This window comes from Schistocerca serialis, chromosome 2 (assembly GCF_023864345.2).
Source record: "Schistocerca serialis cubense isolate TAMUIC-IGC-003099 chromosome 2, iqSchSeri2.2, whole genome shotgun sequence".
NCBI lineage: Eukaryota > Metazoa > Arthropoda > Insecta > Orthoptera > Acrididae > Schistocerca > Schistocerca serialis.
The window spans coordinates 33,881,274-33,901,964 of record NC_064639.1 but is presented as its reverse complement, the minus strand read 5'-3'; the positions used below and the strand labels follow the sequence as shown (position 1 = coordinate 33,901,964).

The 20,691-nt window shown below is 43.4% G+C and overlaps 1 protein-coding gene across 1 annotated transcript in view; it reads right to left on the bottom strand.

The window, feature by feature from the left end:
- Window positions 1–20,691, bottom strand: part of LOC126458642 (gustatory receptor 5a for trehalose-like) — a 190,649-nt gene that overhangs the window by 63,741 nt on the left and 106,217 nt on the right. The window contains exon 6 of the mRNA XM_050095809.1: window positions 13,895–14,049. Coding sequence (XP_049951766.1) covers window positions 13,895–14,049 — 155 coding nt within the window. The remainder of the gene's footprint in view (window positions 1–13,894; window positions 14,050–20,691) is intronic.

Here is a 20,691-nt window from a genome sequence, read left to right as displayed (position 1 = left end):
GTTGTCATGATATAACAGTCGGTTAAAAATAAAAGAAACGTAGGTTTTATGCATCATGGTGGCTCCAGACGGATGGAGTTTTAAAAACTTTACATAAATCACTTCTGCTATCAATATGGAGTATTACCAAGAAGGTTTTAGAAATAGAGAACCGACCATAGGAGATAAACACACAGGCCTAAGAATACACGGTTCTGAACTTAAACATTCTATAATGTTAAAGCCGTGTGGTTTTCTTATACATTAGTCGTGTGGAATGCAACGTCGTTAATACTTCAGTGCAGTCTCTTTCGAAATACTCTCCTCCACAATTGATACAGCGCTCGTATCGCCGTCGCCACTTCCGGAAGCAGTCTTGGTATGCCTCTTGCTGCATCGCGCGAAGCCGTCTGAGAATTTTCTTGTGTATTGTCCATCATTGCAAAAAAAGTTCGCAGGGGCCAGGCCTGGAGAGTATGGAGGATCACGGAGCACAGTTATTTCGTCTTTTGTGCACATGCGTTACGTGAAGCAAGAGCCATGAACTGTCTCGCCACATTTCAGGCCGTTTCCTTCTCACATTTTCTCGCAGGCATCACAACACGTACCGAGAGTACCGTCGATTAACAGTTTTTCCCTGTGGCACAAATTCACGATGAACTGATCCTTCAATTACGAACTAATCCTTCAATGCCAAAGAAAACTATCAGCAAGGCTTTAACATTTGACCTGACGTGACGAGCCTTTTTTTGGTCTTGGAGAACTTTTCTCGACCCATTGTGAAGACTGGAGATTGGTCTCAAAAACATAACCGTAGACCCACGTCTCGTCACCAGCTATTATTCTCTTAAGGAACATCTCGTTGTCATTTGCGCAATCCAAAAGCTCTTCACAGATTGCAAGACGAAGGTCTTGCTAGTCTTGACTCATGAGCCATGGGATGAACTCGGCGGCAACACAGTGCATTCCAAGATGATGTGTCAGGATTTCATGACGTGATCCAATCGCTCGGACAATCAGTCTTCGACTGGCAAGCACAGTTTCGTTGACGTTCCTGACATGAGCGTCGTCAGGAGACGTCGAAGGGCGTCCTGGACGAGGGTCGTCTTTAACTTACATCCGACCATTTTTAAACCGTGTGAACCGGGTACGGCTTAAGCACGCATCACCCTAGGCTTCCTGCATCATTTGATGTGACTGTAAAGATTTTCGCGAGTTTCACGCAAAATTTAATGCAGACTCGTTGCAACTCCCAAGTCTGCCATACCGCAATTCGCAAACTGTGCGATAGAACGTTCTACTCAATACTGCACTGAAAAATAGCTAGCGGACATACAACCATGAAACTTCAGGCAGCTACACATTGAACATAGGCGTGTGCAGGGATGCCAACCGCATTTCTCTCCAGCACGCCATTGGCGCAAAATCACGAATGCTCCGGAATTTTTTGAACATACCTCGTATTTCGAATATGACATACATTCACCCCGCAAGTTTTGTATCCCACTCATCAAGCCGAGAAACTTTAATATGGTATACTGCCACCTTCTACACCAAAGAAAAAAACGTAGATTCTTTGTGGTATGTGCACTTTACGCTTTCTGGAAGTGTACAGCGCCCACTGTTCACGTCTGATTGCACTTCGTAAATTATACTATACTCGCATCAGTCCGATAAAATGATCGTCAGTAACGGAAAACGCATGAAACATCGACGTCTTATGAGGAAATAGACAAATGCACAGCAGCGGAGTTTGACATGCGAAGATACACACCAAAATGCACTAACGCCATGAACAAAACACAGTTTCTTTTACACACTCGACAACTGTCACGCAAATATGTACACAGGATTGCAGTACCTCGGAAGCTGCTGTCAATGAGAATCAGTACAGTTACGAAACTGAAGACTCGATTTACGGGCAGAGCACTCTGTAAATCGATCCAATCTTTACTTGTCATGGTTGCATGTCTGACACCGGAAATATCGCGAAAACGCAGTGGTAGGTCAACAGGACCCACGCACCCTGCCGGACCAGTTCCGGGAGGGGGGGGGGGGGGGGAAGGGATATGCGGGAGGGGTTATGGGGAAGGTCTGCGCCTTGATTCGAAATGCCCATTCATTCAGCTTGCGCCCAAGACCGCCGGCTGCCCTACACAGTGCCACGCCAAAAAGTCGTGGCCGACGAGCTGGCCTGTTTACCTCCCTACATCGACTCATGTTTCTCTCCATCGTCACATTTAATGCAAGTGTCTATCACCGTCCATCACTCCACATCGACTGTCATTCAGCTCCTCGGACATCACATTTTAAACAATCGTTCAGACCTCGTATTATTATTATCATTATTACGATTCGAAATTTGCATATGATGCTTGATGCTATCGATACGTCCCATGATCTCATCTACATCTATACTCCGCGAGCCACCTTACGGTGTGTGGCGGAGGGTACTTATTGTACCACTATCTGATCCCCCCTTCCCTGTTCCATTCACGAATTGTGCGTGGGAAGAACGACTGCTTGTAAGTCTCCGTATTTGCTCTAATTTCTCGGATCTTTTCGTTGTGATCATTACGCGAGATATATGTGGGCGGTAGTAATATGTCGCCCATCTCTTCCCGGAATGTGCTCTCTCGTAATTTCGATAATAAACCTCTCCGTATTGCGTAACGCCTTTCTTGAAGTGTCCGCCACTGGAGCTTGTTCAGCATCTCCGTAACGCTCTCGCGCTGACTAAATGTCCCCATGACGAATAGCGCTGCTTTTCGCTGGATCATGTCTATCTCTTCTATTAATCCAACCTGGTAAGGGTCCCATACTGATGAGCAATACTCAAGAATCGGACGAACAAGCGTTTTGTAAGCTACTTCTTTCGTCGATGAGTCACATTTTCTTAGAATTCTTCCTATGAATCTCAACCTGGCGCCTGCTTTTCCCACTATTTGTTTTATGTGATCATTCCACTTCAGATCGCTCCGGATAGTAACTCCTAAGTATTTTACGGTCGTTACCGCTTCCAATGATTTACCACCTATGGCATAATCGTACTGGAATGGATTTCTGCCCCTATGTATGCGCATTATATTACATTTATCTACGTTTAGGGAAAGCTGCCAGCTGTCGCACCATGCATTAATCCTCTGCAGGTCCTCCTGGAGTACGTACGAGTCTTCTGATGTTGCTACTTTCTTGTAGACAACCGTGTCATCTGCAAATAGCCTCACGGAGCTACCGATGTTGTCAACTAAGTCATTTATGTATATTGTAAACAATAAAGGTCCTATCACGCTTCCCTGCAGTACTCCCGAAATTACCTCTACATCTGCAGATTTTGAACCGTTAAGAATGACATGTTGTGTTCTTTCTTCTAGGAAATCCTGAATCCAATCACAAACCTGGTCCGATATTCCGTAAGCTCGTATTTTTTTCACTAAACGTAAGTGCGGAACCGTATCAAATGCCTTCCTGAAGTCCAGGAATACGGCATCAATCTGCTCGCCAGTGTCTACGGCACTGTGAATTTCTTGGGCAAATAGGGCGAGCTGAGTTTCACATGATCTCTGTTTGCGGAATCCATGTTGGTTATGATGAAGGAGATTTGTATTATCTAAGAACGTCATAATACGAGAACACAAACATGTTCCATTATTCTACAACAGATTGACGTAAGCGAAATAGGCCTATAATTATTCGCATCTGATTTATGACCCTTCTTGAAAATGGGAACGACCTGCGCTTTCTTCCAGTTGCTAGGTACTTTACGTTCTTCCAGCGATCTACGATAAATTGCTGATAGAAAGGGGGCAAGTTCTTTAGCATAATCACTGTAGAATCTTAAGGATATCTCGTCTGGTCCGGATGCTTTTCCGCTACTAAGTGATATCAGTTGTTTTTCAATTCCGATATCGTTTATTTCAATATTTTCCATTTTGGCGTCCGTGCGACGGCTGAAGTCAGGGACCGTGTTACGATTTTCCGCAGTGAAACAGTTTCGGAACACTGAATTCAGTATTTCTGCCTTTCTTCGGTCGTCCTCTGTTTCGGTGCCATCGTGGTCAACGAGTGACTGAATAGGGGATTTAGATCCGCTTACCGATTTTACATATGACCAAAACTTTTTGGTCGGTTCTAGCTGTAAGTCCAGACAGAAACCTGACAAACAGTATCACACTTCCTGTTGGCCAGCCGGCTGTAAGACGCACCAGTTTTTCTAATAATTATGTCCCCTCAACGTAGGACGAAGAGTCTCACAAGCTCAGTAACATAACAGTGCCACCTCTAACTTCTTCATACTGCGACTTTGAGATCTGTAAAGCGCTAAAACCGACATTAACACATTTCGATGCATTGGCTCTCACAAAAAGCTGGACATCTCGTGATGTAGGGTGTGCTGCTCCCACAACACATAGAGGGTGGTGGAAATAGAAGATAGAGGCGGTGTTTGTTATTGATGAAATGCGAAAGACATCGCTACGTATAAATACTGGAGGAGCTTTCGGCATTGTGAAGCGTTTCCAAACAGCTCTCTGACGATGATGATCCCTACATTTAATCTTATTTTCCACAGTGACTGGGTAGCATGTCATGGAGTTCCGCTTTCGAAGAGAACCAAGGGCATTGATTCCTCGAACTGTTGCACCCAGGTACATGATCACTGTTTCAGTGTCCGACTTCCAAATTTACAGAGAATTTTTTTCTCACATACGTGAAAGACACTTCTCTGTATTGATACTTCATGCGTCTGAAATGCTTGTACTCCCTACGTGCATAATTATTTATTTACCTGACTTCCACAGACATTAATTATTAATGTGAAGAACGGTCTCAAACTATATCAGTTTCAGTACTAAGTCTGAAATATGTAGTGTTGCAGTCACACTATTCACTTTAAAAGCAAAAGACTACACATTTTACACAACCTAAGGTGAGGTCGGTACAATATCCCCTGTAGCAAGGGCAAGACTTACACCTGGCGAGTAAGTTTACACTTATTTAAATCGAGTAACGTATTTCTTTGTGCTATTTGACTACTTACATACATGACGGTAATACTTCATGCAGCAAATGAGTGTTCGTGTACATTCAGTCACTTTTTTTAAATAAATGAGCTGACATTACAGCAGCTGATCTGTTAAGAACGACAACACTTCAGGAACACTCGCAGTATATTACTTCACGAGGACCTGTGTAAAATTCCTCCACCGCCTTACAGGAGCAATGCCTCTCTTTCAGCTCCAACATCCGTCAATTGTTGTGTGTGCATATTCCTTCTGGTGCAGGTTTCAAGCACCCATCGATTTGTCTAGAGAATTGTCAACAAAGTATTTTTACTTAGACGGATGTTCCTAAATAACAGAGATAAAGACGAAATTCTGTGAGGCGAGTCGATCACCTCATCCCTCCACAGTATACACACACACACACACACACACACACACACACACACACACACACACACACACACACACACACACCTTTAATTCGGTACAGTGGAGCCTCTGAAACCTGTGCCAGTCAACCTTTGGACAGTTTAGCTGAAGAATTAAAGAATTACAATAAACGCGGATGATGGCGGGCTACAACCGCACACAACGGAGAAGGCTAGCGAGTGCAGACACTGCTCTCCACTGGCGCACTGTGAGTTGACTGGTATAAAGGTATGTGTGAATCTCATTTACGCAGGACATATTATTTCAATGTTTTTCCTACATGAGACCATTTTCGTACAGTGTTGGCACATGCAGAACGTTTGAAAGCACGCCACTGTTGACTGTTCAGTTCTTTGATGTGTGACGAATAGTCAAGTATTTCGTTCTTTTTCCAAGAGGGTCAAGCTTTCTGAGAAATACGTTTAACAGCTTGCAAGAAGCGTCTTGTACTTGAGTCTTTTGCTCATTGTGATTTATTTCTGCAGACCAGAAACAGTATATTACTGCCAGTGGCTGGATCTCTTTGTGTGCTATCAGCTATAGGCAGTAGTCTCTATGAATTGTGCAGTGCACGACAATTAATTGCTGAAAAATATTCATCCATTAGACCTCCTTCCATTCCTTGTGATGCAATTCTCTGCTGACTTATTAAACTCCTCTCTGTCCAAGCCGGCCGCGGTGGTCTAGCGGTTCTAGGCGCTAAGTCCGGAACCGCGCGACTGCTACGGTCGCAGGTTCGAATCCTGCGTCGGGCATGGATGTGTGTGATGTCCTTAGGTTAGTTAGGTTTAAGTAGTTCTAAGTTCTAGGGGACTGATGACCACAGATGTTAAGTCCGATAGTGCTCAGAGCCATTCTCTGTCCAACACCAACCTCTCGCCAACTTAAGACATCTTCCGCCAAAAATAAATATAGTACCTTCCTCTCCAGCTGCCCAACACATAGGGTGAGGTGCATGTCTTACAACGGGATGTAAGAACTTGAGAGAGAGTGGGCATGGTTTCAATGGGAATTTTGCAGGTATCAGTATCAAAGCACGCGGACTTCTCCGCAGTCATTCGACTGTCCGAGCGGTGGTGCCCTCTGGGTGGCTGTTTTGTGAACTACTATTCAGTATGCGTGGGGGTGCCATTATGATCGCATGTGTTGCATACAATGCGTGGAGGAAAGTGCTGGTGTTTTCAAATGTAGTGCAGAGAACCCCTGATATATTTAGCACTTTGGTAAGTGTTTTTATTTCGAAATTTAATTACTTGATTTGCAAAACGTGTGTGCAATTCCCATGCGCTTGTGTGTGTGTGTCGCATTATGACCCACTGTTTATGATTGATGGTTTTTAACAGCAATTTCGCAGTGAGACATTTACCAACAGTTGTGGTAGCGTGTATTGAACAATGATCTGTTTGTGTGTGTGAGTGTGTGTGTGTGTTTGTGTGTGAAGCACCATGGATGTACGATAATCGTCAGTGTGTCAGAGAGAAATTTGTAGGGTGTGTCAGATGCTGTAGGGTAACACCCACAGACCGGTACAGGGGGAATGCCGCATTCAGACCTCACACAGCCAGTGGTTGTGGTGCAAAGAACTTATGGGAGATGAACATGCAACTGCCAGCATGGTCAGTGCATGTGTGGGCCTCTGCCGACCAGAGCACGTGCAAAGACCTGATGTTCCAGCCAGTGCAGTTCCCAGCACCCTTTCAGCCAGTGGGTGGCATGATTGGAAGGTGTTTTTTTCTTCCCCAGGTATTGGTAGCAGTGAGTGTTTTACGTGAGCTTTTTCCCTTCAAATTGCAATGTTCAGCATGGTCAATCAATCTTATGATTATTCCCACGAAATATCCAAATGAGCTGTAGCAGTCAATCAAAAGTGCAGCATTTCCAGACAATCAATGGGTTGTGTGACTGATGTGGGTTGCGAGATTGATGCGGTGAGGATATTGACCTAACTGCACCAGTATCCACCAATAGGATGTGAGGTGATATCATGAGAATGGAGGTACCGTAATTGAGCTATAACCAACCAGTTTTTTTATATAATAATTGGTGCAGGGTTTCAGGGAGGAGAGGGGGAAAGGTGGTGAGGGAGGGATACTGGAGGTTATTATGTCCACTGACACTGACAGCAATTTGGTGTCACGAGATCCTTCATCACCAGCGTCTCACCACTGACTGAGTCTTTTTCCTACCAATTTCCAGGTGCGGTGGGGAGGAAGTCGGGGAAGGGAAGAGAGGAGAGGACTGGGGGATTTTCTGGGAGGGCAAAAGAAGTTAGAAGTTAACTGGGAAGGAGTGATAAGAAAATGTATCCCATTTCCCAAAGTGGTGAAGAGGAGGAGGAGAGGGAGGGGGAGGGATGGAGGGTTTCTCAGATCGATAGTTTATCCCCAGAAAGTCATAAATCAACCTCTTAGCAGAACAATATTTTACCACTAGAACAGGGGAGTTTCTGACATTCCTAAAACAGCAGAAAGGGGTAATTTTGACTCCACATAAAATATTTTAATGTTTGACTTAAACATGTACTTTTTTTAGTGTTTGTTAATCCATACTTTATTTGTAGTAATCACAACAATTATTTACAATTATAAATAATAATTACTAATTTATTTGAACAACAATGAATCATACAAGTTTATTGTTGCTACTGCTAACAAGTTTCTTAACTATAGATTTTACTTTATGAATATTCATACAGCCTTCTAGACACACTTAGTAAATTTGGTCCATTTTACTCTAACATATGTTTTACAAACAACTCTGTATTACTTTTCGCTCAAGTGATTTGAAGATGCTAGATGCGCTTAGCACAGGTGATTTCTGTTTTATGCACACATTTTCTGCACATAGCATTGTGACACTTTACACAGTTTTCGCTGGTCTTGTTGCCTTTGCAGAGGTTGATTTGGCACTTCCTCCTTTTTCTAGATGATTTCAGTCCCATATCCCCTTCCTTTGTCTGATGTTCTTTCTCTTTCAATCGCTTGAGTTCATTTGCCAGTTGAAGTATGAACTTCTTCTTTCCATTTTCTTGTTCATTAGTATGTTATAGATGACCCATGCATTTATTGCCGCCATGTGTAGTATGTTGTAGAAGACATGCAGTGGCCATCTCCTACATGCAATATTTGTAGTATATTTACAGGTCATTTGATCAACCATGGCCACCCCATACTTTGTTGCATTATAGAACGTTACGGTTTCAGTTTTTTTTTCTGTCCTTGCTTATTGCTACTTCAGCATGCAACGTACTCTGAAGAATGACATTTTTATTCTTCTTTCCTTGGTGTACAGTGAAGGTGCTGTCTGTGTTGCCACTATTGTGTAGTATTGTGGTGGAGTGTATTTCAGCATTCGGCTTCCATACTTCATTGGAGAGTTCACGCCGGATGTTGTTCATTGTACCAACTAATGAAGTTTTCTTTTCTTTGAGTTTTTTAGCAAGTTGAAGAGATGTAACGAAGTCATCTGTAGTCACATTTCTTCTTTGATTTACAAATGGCTCCTTGAGATGCAGAACGATGTACTCTCCAAGTGGTTGTTTCTTTATATGTGTGTCCTCTATGCCGAAGTATGGAAAAGCATTACTTATATACTTTGTCTTTACATCAACAGCCAACCAGAATTTGAGACCATATTTGTCTGGTTTGTTGGACATGAATTGAGTAAACCTGCATTTTGCTTTGCTTGGTAACAGTTGTTCATCAATGGTTATATTTTCTCCAGGGTGGTAAGTGCGAATACTGTTTTCAATTAACCATCCCCAAATTTCGGGTACCAGAATGAATTTGTTGGCTGCCAAGTGTTCATCCAGGTTGATTTTTCATCAAAACAGAGAAATCTGAGAAGCTTCTGAAATCTGCCCCTTGGCACGATGTCCTTTATAAAAGCAGGCGCCCATGAGTGCGACCAGAGATCATCTGTAGACATATCTTTTGTGCACACTACACCCCAAATATACATGATGGCTATCAGTTTCTCCAGTTCCTCAAGTGACACAGTCCAGTCATTGTTTTTTAGTACTTTTCAAGCATGTGATTTTGTGTCTTTCTTCATGAGACATAGCATTGCTTCATGAAAAATAAGACGGGAGGCACTGGTGACAGAGCTGTCTAGTCGTTGGCAAGCATAAAGTGTGGGACCACCTCTCTCCTTCAGAACATTCACAGCTGACCGCCTTCCAGAAGATGAATGATTTCCAATCTCCCACACTGTTCCATCCCTTGCCATCACCTTAGTAGACGCTTCCAACTGTACCTGCTGTAATGAAAGAGGTGATGATTGACGCATATCAGCATCTGAATCCTCTTTCACTAATCGCCCCTCGTTCACAATGTCTTCATCTTGTGTCAAGTACATATGTAACGTCCCCTTACAAAAATTAATAAATTACAGTGCTGGAAAACCCCTTACGTTATTTGATTTTCAAACAACTGGGCAGAACTGAACGTACTCAGACATTTCGCTCTTTACTTATTCTGATCAACACTAAACTGACACACAATATTTTTAGCGCAACGCACTTTCAAAAATCCCTACAAAAGAATGGCCCTGACTAACATTAACCTATACGTTTCACAAATCACTTACCTCACAAAAAACTTCGTTACTCGAACTACTGCAATACAGCGAGCGCCACTACTGCCAGCTAAATAAAAGATTCTAACTACTGAAGGAACTAACTACTGATAGGCGTAGTTAGCAAATGAAAGATTTTGATAAAGAACAAACAATGTATTTACCTTAATAGTGTTCAAAAGTCATTATATATATATATATATATATATATATATATATATATATATATATATATATGTATCAGTTCATGACATCCAGTCTTACAAATGTACTCCCTCTCATGGACACACGTCCAGATCATCCGCTCTCAAAACTCCGCCATCTCACTCCCCACATCCACCACTGCTGGCGGCTCACCTCCAACTGCGCAACGCTACGCGGTGTTAACACCCAACTGCCCAACACTACAGTAGCAAATTCCAACAACGCCACCCAGCCACAGACTGCACACAGCGCAGCCAGTGATTTTCATACAGAGCGCTACGTGGCGGTGGCGTTACCAATATAAGAACCTAAACAGCCTACTTACACATAATCATCTTCATCAGTGAAGTCAGTTTCCGAGTCAATGGAGGAATTCTCTAAGAGATGTAACAGTTCTTCATCAGAATGTCCACGCTGACGATACATATTCGAAAGCGTGTTTCACGAACAAAGACTGCCTGAGTGACACAACAGGACTGGAATGTACGCGTGCCAAGTAGCAACAATGAGGAGCAACTGCTCTGCGTTACTGCTCACTGTTGCCACTGCATTGTTGGCTAATTTACTTTTATTCAGAAGAGAAATTACAGTGTGGTAAAATGGACACCTTCCTCCGTTATAGGTATACTGAATGAAATGGCGAAGAAAATTAAAATATTTTGTAAATACTAAAACATCTTCAGAAAGAGGAGAAAAAATTAGAAAAAGTCATATAATTTCATTAACGAAGTAAATAAATTCGATATGACAATGAACGGAAAACCTATGACAGGGGTCATTTTGACTCCTTCCGCCGTTCTAGTGTCAAGGGGAGGGGAGGGGGAGAGGTGGATAATTGATAAATTTCATTAATTAGTATACCAATTGGATTTCAGAAGTGCACCAGAACCCATTTCATCCCACTAACATTCGTGACTGACCAGAATAGAGTGCGAATTATTTGCACGGGTCAACTAGTTGTATTTCTATATCTCCAGAGGCTTTTATCTTTTATTTTCCATTACGGAATTATTCGCAATAAATCAGCAAACAAGAGAATAATGTCAGTCTTACAAACAGCAGCTAATGGAAACTCGATTTTTAACTCCATTGTGACCTATAAAATCTTCTGGCCTGGAGCTGAACCAAAAGTGTGAAATCGCAGAATATGGTCTCAGAATATTATCAAATGTTATTCGTGACATAGATCTACTTACATTGGTAAATGGAATAAGAGTCCAGTTAAGCGACACATATTACTCGAGTGCAAGACAAGAGGTATATTCATTTGCATTATTTTTCTGTCTTTCTATTGAGACTGTTGCTGCACAAATGTATGGCGGCCAAATTTGGCTTCCCTAATATTCCGTTGCTAGCCGTCTAGGTGACAAATACCAGAATATTAGTTTGAATTGCAGTTTGCGAGTACTCCGAGTGGCGCCCGCAGCCAGACTGCAACAACACCGAAGGTTCAGTGCCAAATTTACCACTTGACGGCTTCTCTTGCCCCATTACCGTATGAAAATTCCACGTTTTTACAAATGTACTTCACGGGAGATAAATAACTGACGGTAGATCAAAGATGTTACTCTGAAGCAGGAGCAATGCATGATGTAGTACTGTACCTTCTGTGGTGTCACCGCCAGACACCACACTTGCTAGGTGGTAGCTTAAATCGGCCGCGGTCCATTTAGTACATGTCGGACCCGCGTGTCCCCACTGTGTGGTCGCAGACCGAGCGCCACCACAAGGCAGGTCTCGAGATACGGACTAGCACTCGCCCCAGTTGTACGACGACTTTGCTAGCGACTACACTGACGAAGCCTTTCTCTCATTTGCCGAGAGACAGTTAGAATAGCCTTCAGCTAAGTCAATGGCTACGACCTAGCAAGGCGCCATTAACCATTTTAAGATAGAGTCTCACTTGTATCATCAAGGAATGCTGTATTCACATGAAGGATTAAAAGTTAAGTATTAAAGCAGCTACGTACTTTTCTTGCTACCATTCATTACGTATCCTGTTTCAGACCTCTATCTAGCCTACGTGAGATTACGCGTGCCTTTCGGCTACTTCAGTGTGGCGTAGCTGTCTTGTTACGCCACAACACCTTCAAAAAAGTTTCACGTACACAGCGAGATCATTTGTTTTATAAACGTAGCTTTCAAACATCCTCGACTCTTCATTTAAACCTAGACTCTAAAATAAACAAAGAAAAAATGAGTAATGTTAGTGACGTGACGAAATGGCGTAGTACGTACCCTAACACAAATATAAAAAAATATAAGTTCCTTTTTATACTTAGAAAGCTGAGCTTCTGTTCATGACTGTTTATTACATCTCTTACTCAGACTGAACTACGAGTTTCCTCTGAATCCACAGGAAAGTACAAGGCGTAATTCGCTGCGGATGTATATAAAATATGTGCACAAATATATACAACTCGTAAGTTATAGCTGACATTCATACACCAAACGCGAGATTTTCATATTCTCCCGCTCCTATAGAAAAAAACACGACCTTTTTGTTGGAAATTTAATGTAGTTATATTTTGTACTGGGATGCGTTTCCGCTGGGGGTCACCGTTTTCGAGGTATTCGAGAAAAACGTACAAAAGTGATCTTCAAACGCACCCCACGCAGCCCTCACCGGTTAGGATTTCTAGAAAGTTGTTCATGGTACTCCCTCCTGCCACTGTATGAATATTTACCACTGCGCGGATTATTTCCCACATTCGACCTGCTTTGGTCTTCATTGACTGTTGCTATTACGCCACCACCTTAGCCGAGCACTTACAAATTGTAAACTTGACGTCTGTGTAAATTTTAGCTAACAATTTTGTGAATTTTAAGAGCATAAAAAAAAAACAATTATATCGTTGTATTCGTCAGGCCATCCGATTGCGATTCTACTGTCCGAGTAAGCGTTAAGTTTGTATCGAATTATCAACGTAATTAGTTTTAGTGGAAAGTTTATAAAAGTGGTTTTTCCTTCATTACCTTCAGGGGCACATTTAAGTTAATAATGTTAACGAAGTAGCACATTGTACTGGTGACGTAATAGCCCAACTAATAGAGACCAAAAAAGGTCGAATAGTTCATGTAGTCAGAAATTTTTGGATAGTGGTAGGAGTGTCATGAACAACGTCCTACAAATCCTGGCACTTGAGGAAAGGAAGAGGTTCTGAAGGTCACTTTTGTATGTTTCCTTGACTAATTCGAACATCGTAGTCTCCAGCGGAAACGTATCCTAGTACAAAATTTAACCACATTAAATTTTCTGAAAGAACGTCCGGTTCGTTTTCTTTCTGCACTACTAATAGTTCGCGCATAGCGAGGAACAGAATATAAAAATCTCGCACATGGTTTATGAAGTCTAGCTAAACATTGTGGGTTGCATACAAAAACATCGGTAGGGGCGGCTGAATCAGCCTGTATGTGAGATGCTTATGTGGGCGAAGCCGTGGGCAAAAAGCTAGTCGTCAGAACATTTAGTAAAGTTAACCACAGAGGGATTTTCCTTACTAATTTTTGATACTTTTTATATGGGGTGACAACATACACTGCTTTGAACTGGAACGAGACTGTAGGCGCTGTAGGTGATCATGTGGCCCGCTAGGGCTGGGCTTACGGTTCGCTTTGTTGAGTAATATTCGTATTGCTGTGTTACAGTTTACACATATGGATTTGGTACTAGCAGTTCGGCCAGCCGATCGCTGTAAACTTACTTCATGCTGTGGAGGAACTGGAGGCAGACGAAGTAGAGGTTGGTAGCGAAGGAGAGCAGCACGATCTTGTTGACGTGCCTGTCGACCGTCTTGGTGAGCTGCGACAGGCTGTTGTAGTCCAGCCGCAGTTGCCGCCACTCGCGCTCGCCCACCACCTGCAGTGAGACATCGACCAATCACTAAAACTGCCTCATTCTACTGCTGTACTGCACGGTAGCTGCGTGCAGCGAAGAATAAGGAAGGCGGGGCGGTGCGCAGTGTACCAAGTGACGCTATGGCCAATAGCGTCATTCTGCAGCGTATGTCTCCAGCGTGCGTTTCAGATCGTGCCTGGGACGTTCAGATTTGAATTTCATATCAGTTTAGGTATAGTGTAGGTACTCAGCTTCTATAGCGTTCATAATGGGTGGCACGAAGCGAACACGACAAATATTGCGTTATGAAGCGGCAGTGCTTCTTTTCCGAGCACGTGAATTAATCTGGGAGACTCAGCAGCGGAAGCAGTGGTCCGAGGTGGAGCGACCACAGCGTTACCAACTGGCAGAGAAGGCAACGGCTGGAGCATTGAGGCACCTGGCAGAGATAGGGGGCGCACTGGCGGCGCCGCAAAGTATTCTTCGTCCTTCTCTGCGCAGAACGCATATCGCACCCGTCTCCTTTCTTGCACCCCATTATATTAACACGGAGCGATTTATGATCAGGATCAGATGGCGCGGAACCGTTGCTGCTGTTTCGAAGCATTGTAGTATTCATAGGTTTAAATGAAAACTGATTCACTCACTGAATGTTATTAAACTTGTTTTACTTTCTACACTGCCTAAAAAAAAGTGGAACACCCAGAAGAGGAGGAGGAAATGAAATGAAAGTTTACGGGTTGAGAAATTATGTGATGTTATTTCAGCGATTACAAAATGGTGTCAAATTTGCAAAGAACTTGGCAGCGGGAGCCCACTTGTTTGACGTTGCATTACCTTTGGTCTGGATGCATGCACTAATTAGATTGAGGAGGGTATCATACAGCCAACGTATCCTCTCCTGAGGCAATGGGGAAGCCTCAACTGTTTTGGTTCTTGACATCCTGGATACTCACACTGGAATGGAGTTCATGTCCCAGCTAGTCCTGAACATAGGCCCTATTCTATCAGAGACAGACCTGCAGATCTTGCTGACAACTGGAGTATCTTAATATCACGGAACCTGTTCACAGATGCAGTTGCCATTAATGGACAAAATTGGTCCTGTTGAAAAATGGTACCATGATACTATCACACTTGAGGTCACAGGGCGCCCATGAAGAAACATGGGGCTGCGGAGTTCCCTCAGTCACTAACAGCTGTGACCTGAAGTCATACTCGATGGCTCCTGACACCACGATACCAGGAGTAACACTGCTGAGCCTCTCCAAAACACAGAAATAAAGGGACGTCTCCCAAAGTCGCCGCCGTACTCGCTGATGGTCATCTGAGGTGGTGTAGAGCCGCAGTTCATCGCTGAGTACAATGCGACGCCATTCATCAGCAGAGCTCGCTTCCCTGTCACAAATAGACTCAAAACACAGACATTTACGTCGTGGTGTTAACAGCAATCAACATATTGGATGCTAATTACCCTGTCTGACTGCTGCTGGTCTCTGACCAACGGCCCTGGATGAGACAGGTTATCGTAAGGACTCCTTTACGTTATCAAATGGCAGACGCAGATATGAAAGAGCTACTATACTCGTGGCACAAATATGGTGATTCTTCCTTGCGGTGGTCAGATGTTGTCAACTAGAACCTTGGTGGTGAGTGTGCCTGCCGTCATGTTCCCATGCAGGCCAACATTAGACCACTGTCACATCTGAAAGCCTCCCAGATATGGATACTGCAGGATTCGATCAGCCGGCCAAATGGAGACCCACAATGAGGCCACTTCCAAACTCCATCAGATTCTGGTATCGCTGTCACACACAAAAAAGTAGCATCTCTGTCTCCTTCAGTCGACAGCCTATAGTGATCGCGTCCCTTATGCATCCTCCCAGGCCTGGTAAGAGCGCCACACACGAACAGCGCCAATACGCGCTGTTGGCCGTTCTACTTGGCAGAAAGAACTGCACCTCTGATCATTTCCGTACCAGATGATTACATTGTGGGGAGCAAGTTAATGTATTTTCCAACTTAAATTTGCAATGTACCGTATTTCAATAGAACATGGTTTTCATTTTGAAAAACTGATGAGAAGTTTGAATTTACATTACAGCTGAAAACAGTTTTGTTTAGTTATTTTAATTTGTATAGTGTGTATGTCTTTTTACGTTTAAAAATTTTCTATCCCCAAATAATTTGTGTGAAACTCTTCATTTACATTCACAATTTGTTTGGTAATCAGTATGTGTGCATTCATGGCAACTTGTTGTTTTTCAGTCATATGAATTACTATTTCAGATTTAAGCTGTTTCCAGAATACTTAGGACGCCTTTGTCACCACTGATTGGCCTCTAATAGAAACAGTCGACTTATTGTTAAATGTTTGTGCACTATTCTTACTACTGAAATTATTTGACACAGTTGTATTAAGATCTATGTGATTTTCTGTTAATGGACTATGTGCGGAACACTTAACTAATGATTTATTAGGTGGACTTGTAGAATTCTTCTCCGTCCAGCTTGGTCACGTCGTAAGTTCTCCACAATATTTCGGAAGGAAGATTACGGATGGAGCTCAAACCCGGATTAGGAAAGTATGGGGAAGGAAATTTGTTGCGCTATTTTCAAAGGAACCATCCCATCATTTGCATTAAGTGATTTAGGGAAACCATGGGAAACTTAAATCTGGATGGATAGTCGGGGATATGAAATGTCGTCCTCGCGATTGTGTGTCCTGCGTGCAAACCACTGCGCCTCCTCATTCGGTCGACATTTCGCCAAACAAACTCGTCGCCGTTTTCTAGTCGTCCCTCATCACTGTTTCTGTGCCTGTATCTGCCTCCTGTATACGTTGGCCGTTACCCCCTCCATCACTGCGCTGCCATCCCTATCAGGGCAGCCACCGCGGTGCTAGTGGTGGGGGTAGTGACGCCTGTTTACAAACTGTTGCCCCCAGAGTCACACTATCGCCGGCGAGTGGGGACCTCTGAGTATGTGGATGATTTGCTTTTTCTCGGCTCGGTGCAAGGTTCCAAGCCGCTTTGCGTTTAGTACCGAGTATTCACCAAAGCAAAAGTGAGGCACCAAAGCAACGAACTCTTGTGAAAATGCGTTCCCCGAGGTCGTAGGTAGTGGCCGCAGCGGACCAGTAATCCGTTCATTACCTACTCGGAAGGAAGCAAACAAAACAACAGTAAGTTCGTACTGACTACAACAGTCCTATTCTTCACTGTGTAACTTCATAGTTAAGGATGACAGAGACAGACATAAAGCACTACTCTCCAGTTCAGAATTAGGGATAGCAATGCCAAGATAAATGGGCTCATACTTATTGTTCGATTTTTGTTTTGTTATTGTACTTGTGGTCCCCTCGAGCAATAATCTATATGAAAAATTATGTAAATATTCATTTGTTCATAATCGTGTATCTCCGAAAGCTTTTCCGATTGCTTTGAGATTTTGACGCAACGTTGCATTCCTACTCAGGCGTGGTTTTAGATGCCTATTTCTTTAATATCTGTGTACACGTTTTTTGAGATATTTTGTAACAACGTTTCCCTATTAATAAACTTTTAAAATATCGTACATTACATATATTAAAAAGTAGGTATATAAAAACAAATGCACAATCAACTGCAACGTTCTGTCAAAATTTCAAAACATTCGGTCAAAAACTTTCGGAAGTTTGAGATTAGGAATGTATACAGTTTCTATAGAAGTACAAATGTAAATGTTCAGCTCTTTAAAATCTTAAACGTCTGAAAGTCCTTCGCGGATCGTTTTGGATTTTTAACAACATTGCATTCGGATTCTCATGTGTTTTTAAATATAATAAAGAGCCAAAGCCTTATGACCACGTGCGTAATAACCTGTGACCCTTATCTGTCAGTGTGTCTTCGATTACTACCACAGGCCCCATGCGAGCGCAACAGAATTTCTCCCATAACGTAATCCTGCTCCTACTAGCCTGGTCTTTGGTGTGATGCAAATTTCGAATCGCCGTTCGTGTTGATGACGGGCGTTTGTGAAGACGACGATCGACCTGATATAGCAAAAACGTGATTCTTCCGACGAGGCGACACGTTCCTATTGATCCGCAGTCAATTTCAACGATCCCGCGGCCAGTACATCCGTAATTGACGATGTCGTTGGGCCAACATGTGAACACGTCGTCTGCTGCAGAGCCCCAAGTTCAACAATGCACGATGAACGGTGTGCTCCGAATCTTAAACGCGCACCGGTATTGTGCTTTATCGGCAGAGATGCCACACGTTGCCACCTATCCTGCTTTACAGGGTAGACAAGCATCCAAATCCCTCGTTCTGTGAAGCGTCATGGACGTCCAAATACCTACCGGCCAGTGGTAGTTTCACTGTCATTCTGCCACTTTCCACAGATGGTCAGTACAGCAGCACGTGAACATTCCACCAGCTATGCCGTTTTCGAGATACTCGTTCACAGGGTCTGGGTGATAATAATATCACCTTTTCCAGGGTCACTTATGTCAGTATATTTCCCCATTTGCGGTTCGTCTCGTCGCTAGGATGATTTCCCATCCATCTTTGATCCACTTATACAGGGTGTAGCAAAAATGAATGGCTCAAATTGCAGGACACATTCCTCACAGGTAGACGAAGAGATTTTGCTATATGAACATGGGTCTGCAAACACTTTGTTTCCATGTTACAACTCATTTTCTCCAATTCATTAATCATGGGAAGCACTCACGAACTGAACGCACTAGCATACCACATGCAATTCTTTTCACAGGAGATGTTCAATATGCCCTCCGTGACCATTGGTGCATGCATCAACCCACCGTCGTACTTAATCTCCGATACAATGATGCATCCACGGAGTGTTGTGCAAGCTTTCGCAGCCTTCCATAATACGGGAATAGAGTGACCATCTTGTACTGAGGCTTCACACACAAGGACTTTCACATGCCCCAACAATAAAAGTCCAGTGGGTTTCAGTACGGGGAGCGTGGAGGCCAGGCAATTAGTCCATCTCTGCGTATCCCTTTGTCACCGAATCTGTTATTCAGAAGCTGACGGACGTTAACACTAAAATGAGGAGGTGCTCCATCGTGCATGAAGTACATGTTTCGTCGCGCAGTTGAGGGCAAATCTGCTAACAGATCAGGTAGAACAATCTCTGTGAAATTATGATAACTTTTTCCGTTGAGCCTGGGTGGAAGAAAGTGAGGCCCTACCAAATAGTCGCCAACAATGCCGCTCCAAACATTGACAGAAAATCTTTGTTGATGACTTGCTTCAACAGCTGCGTTACGATTAACGTCTGCCCATTCATGCAGATTGTGAAAATTTACAGTCTGATCTCGCTGAAACGACGCCTTATCTGTGAACAGCACCGTTGCACTAAAATTAGGGTTGGCATTTTGTTGAATTAACCATTCGCAGAAGAGTACGCATGCAGGGAAGTCAGCTGCTGATAAAACCTGCACACGCTGTAGATGGTATGAACACAGCTGGTCCTCGTGTTAACACTCGCCAGTCAGTCACGTGATCAGCATTCAGTGTTGCAGCTGCATGTCTTGCGCAGGCACTACGGTCGTCGTCAACTGCATGAAGAACTACCACCCCACGTTGCGGTCTCCTCGTCCTTCTAGTCCTCCCTCGGTCGCGAGTATCATGCCTGAATGCCTCATATTCCGTAAGTCGACTATCAATAGCTTCAGAAGTTTGTCCGTCGCGCCACATTCGTCCTGGAAATCTCTCCAGCTACAAACGTTGAGCGCGGGTGCTATTGCTGTCAGACAATCTACACATCAAATGGGCATCTGTCGTGTCCGTATTTGTGCATATTCCCATTGCACCAGCCACGTTTGCGATTAACTCTGCGTAGTAACCCGTGCGCTTGGAGCGGTCGTACTGATCGATGGAACAGTTGATGTCGCCTGGAAACAAACAATGTCGTACATCGCCTGGCAACAGGGACATGTAAAACAAAACACTAGCGGTGCACAATGTAACCAGACGTCACCAAGATTGCATGTTCCCCATGATCCTAACGTTCTGTTCTTGTGTGTTTCCCATGATTAATGAGTTGGAAAAATGAATTGAAACATTGAAACAAAGCATTTCCAGACCCATGTTCATATGACGTAATGTCTTGTCTACGTGTGAGGAATGTGTCCTCACTGCTGTACAGTTTTATTACATCCTGCATTCTTTCCTTACCGTGTCACTTTCCTCCATCGCCACCAGGCGACATCCAACTTCGCGGTGGACAGTGGTCATAGTGCTTTACCTTACCAGTGTACCTACTAGAATTCCATCTGGTATATATGTAATAAATGGGGAAACGAAATGATAATTAAATGGACACCCTAGCTGCAAACAGGCGTTGATGTACTTCATTGGGGACATGTTGAAAATGTGTGCCCCGACGGGGACTCGAACCCGGGATCTCCTGCTTACATGGCAAACCTTATAAAAACGTAAATGTTGGTTTGTTCAAAATCGTCAATCTCCTAAAGTTCTTGACCGATTGCTTTGAAATTTTGACAAAACGTTGAATTCTAATATGGGCGTGTTGTAGGTGCCAGCCATTCTAGAATATGAGCTGAAAATTTTGTGGGACACAAGTTGCATGGGACAACGAGGGCCATAATATGACATTGGTTTTTTGTTGGTAGGTGTGGTCGTG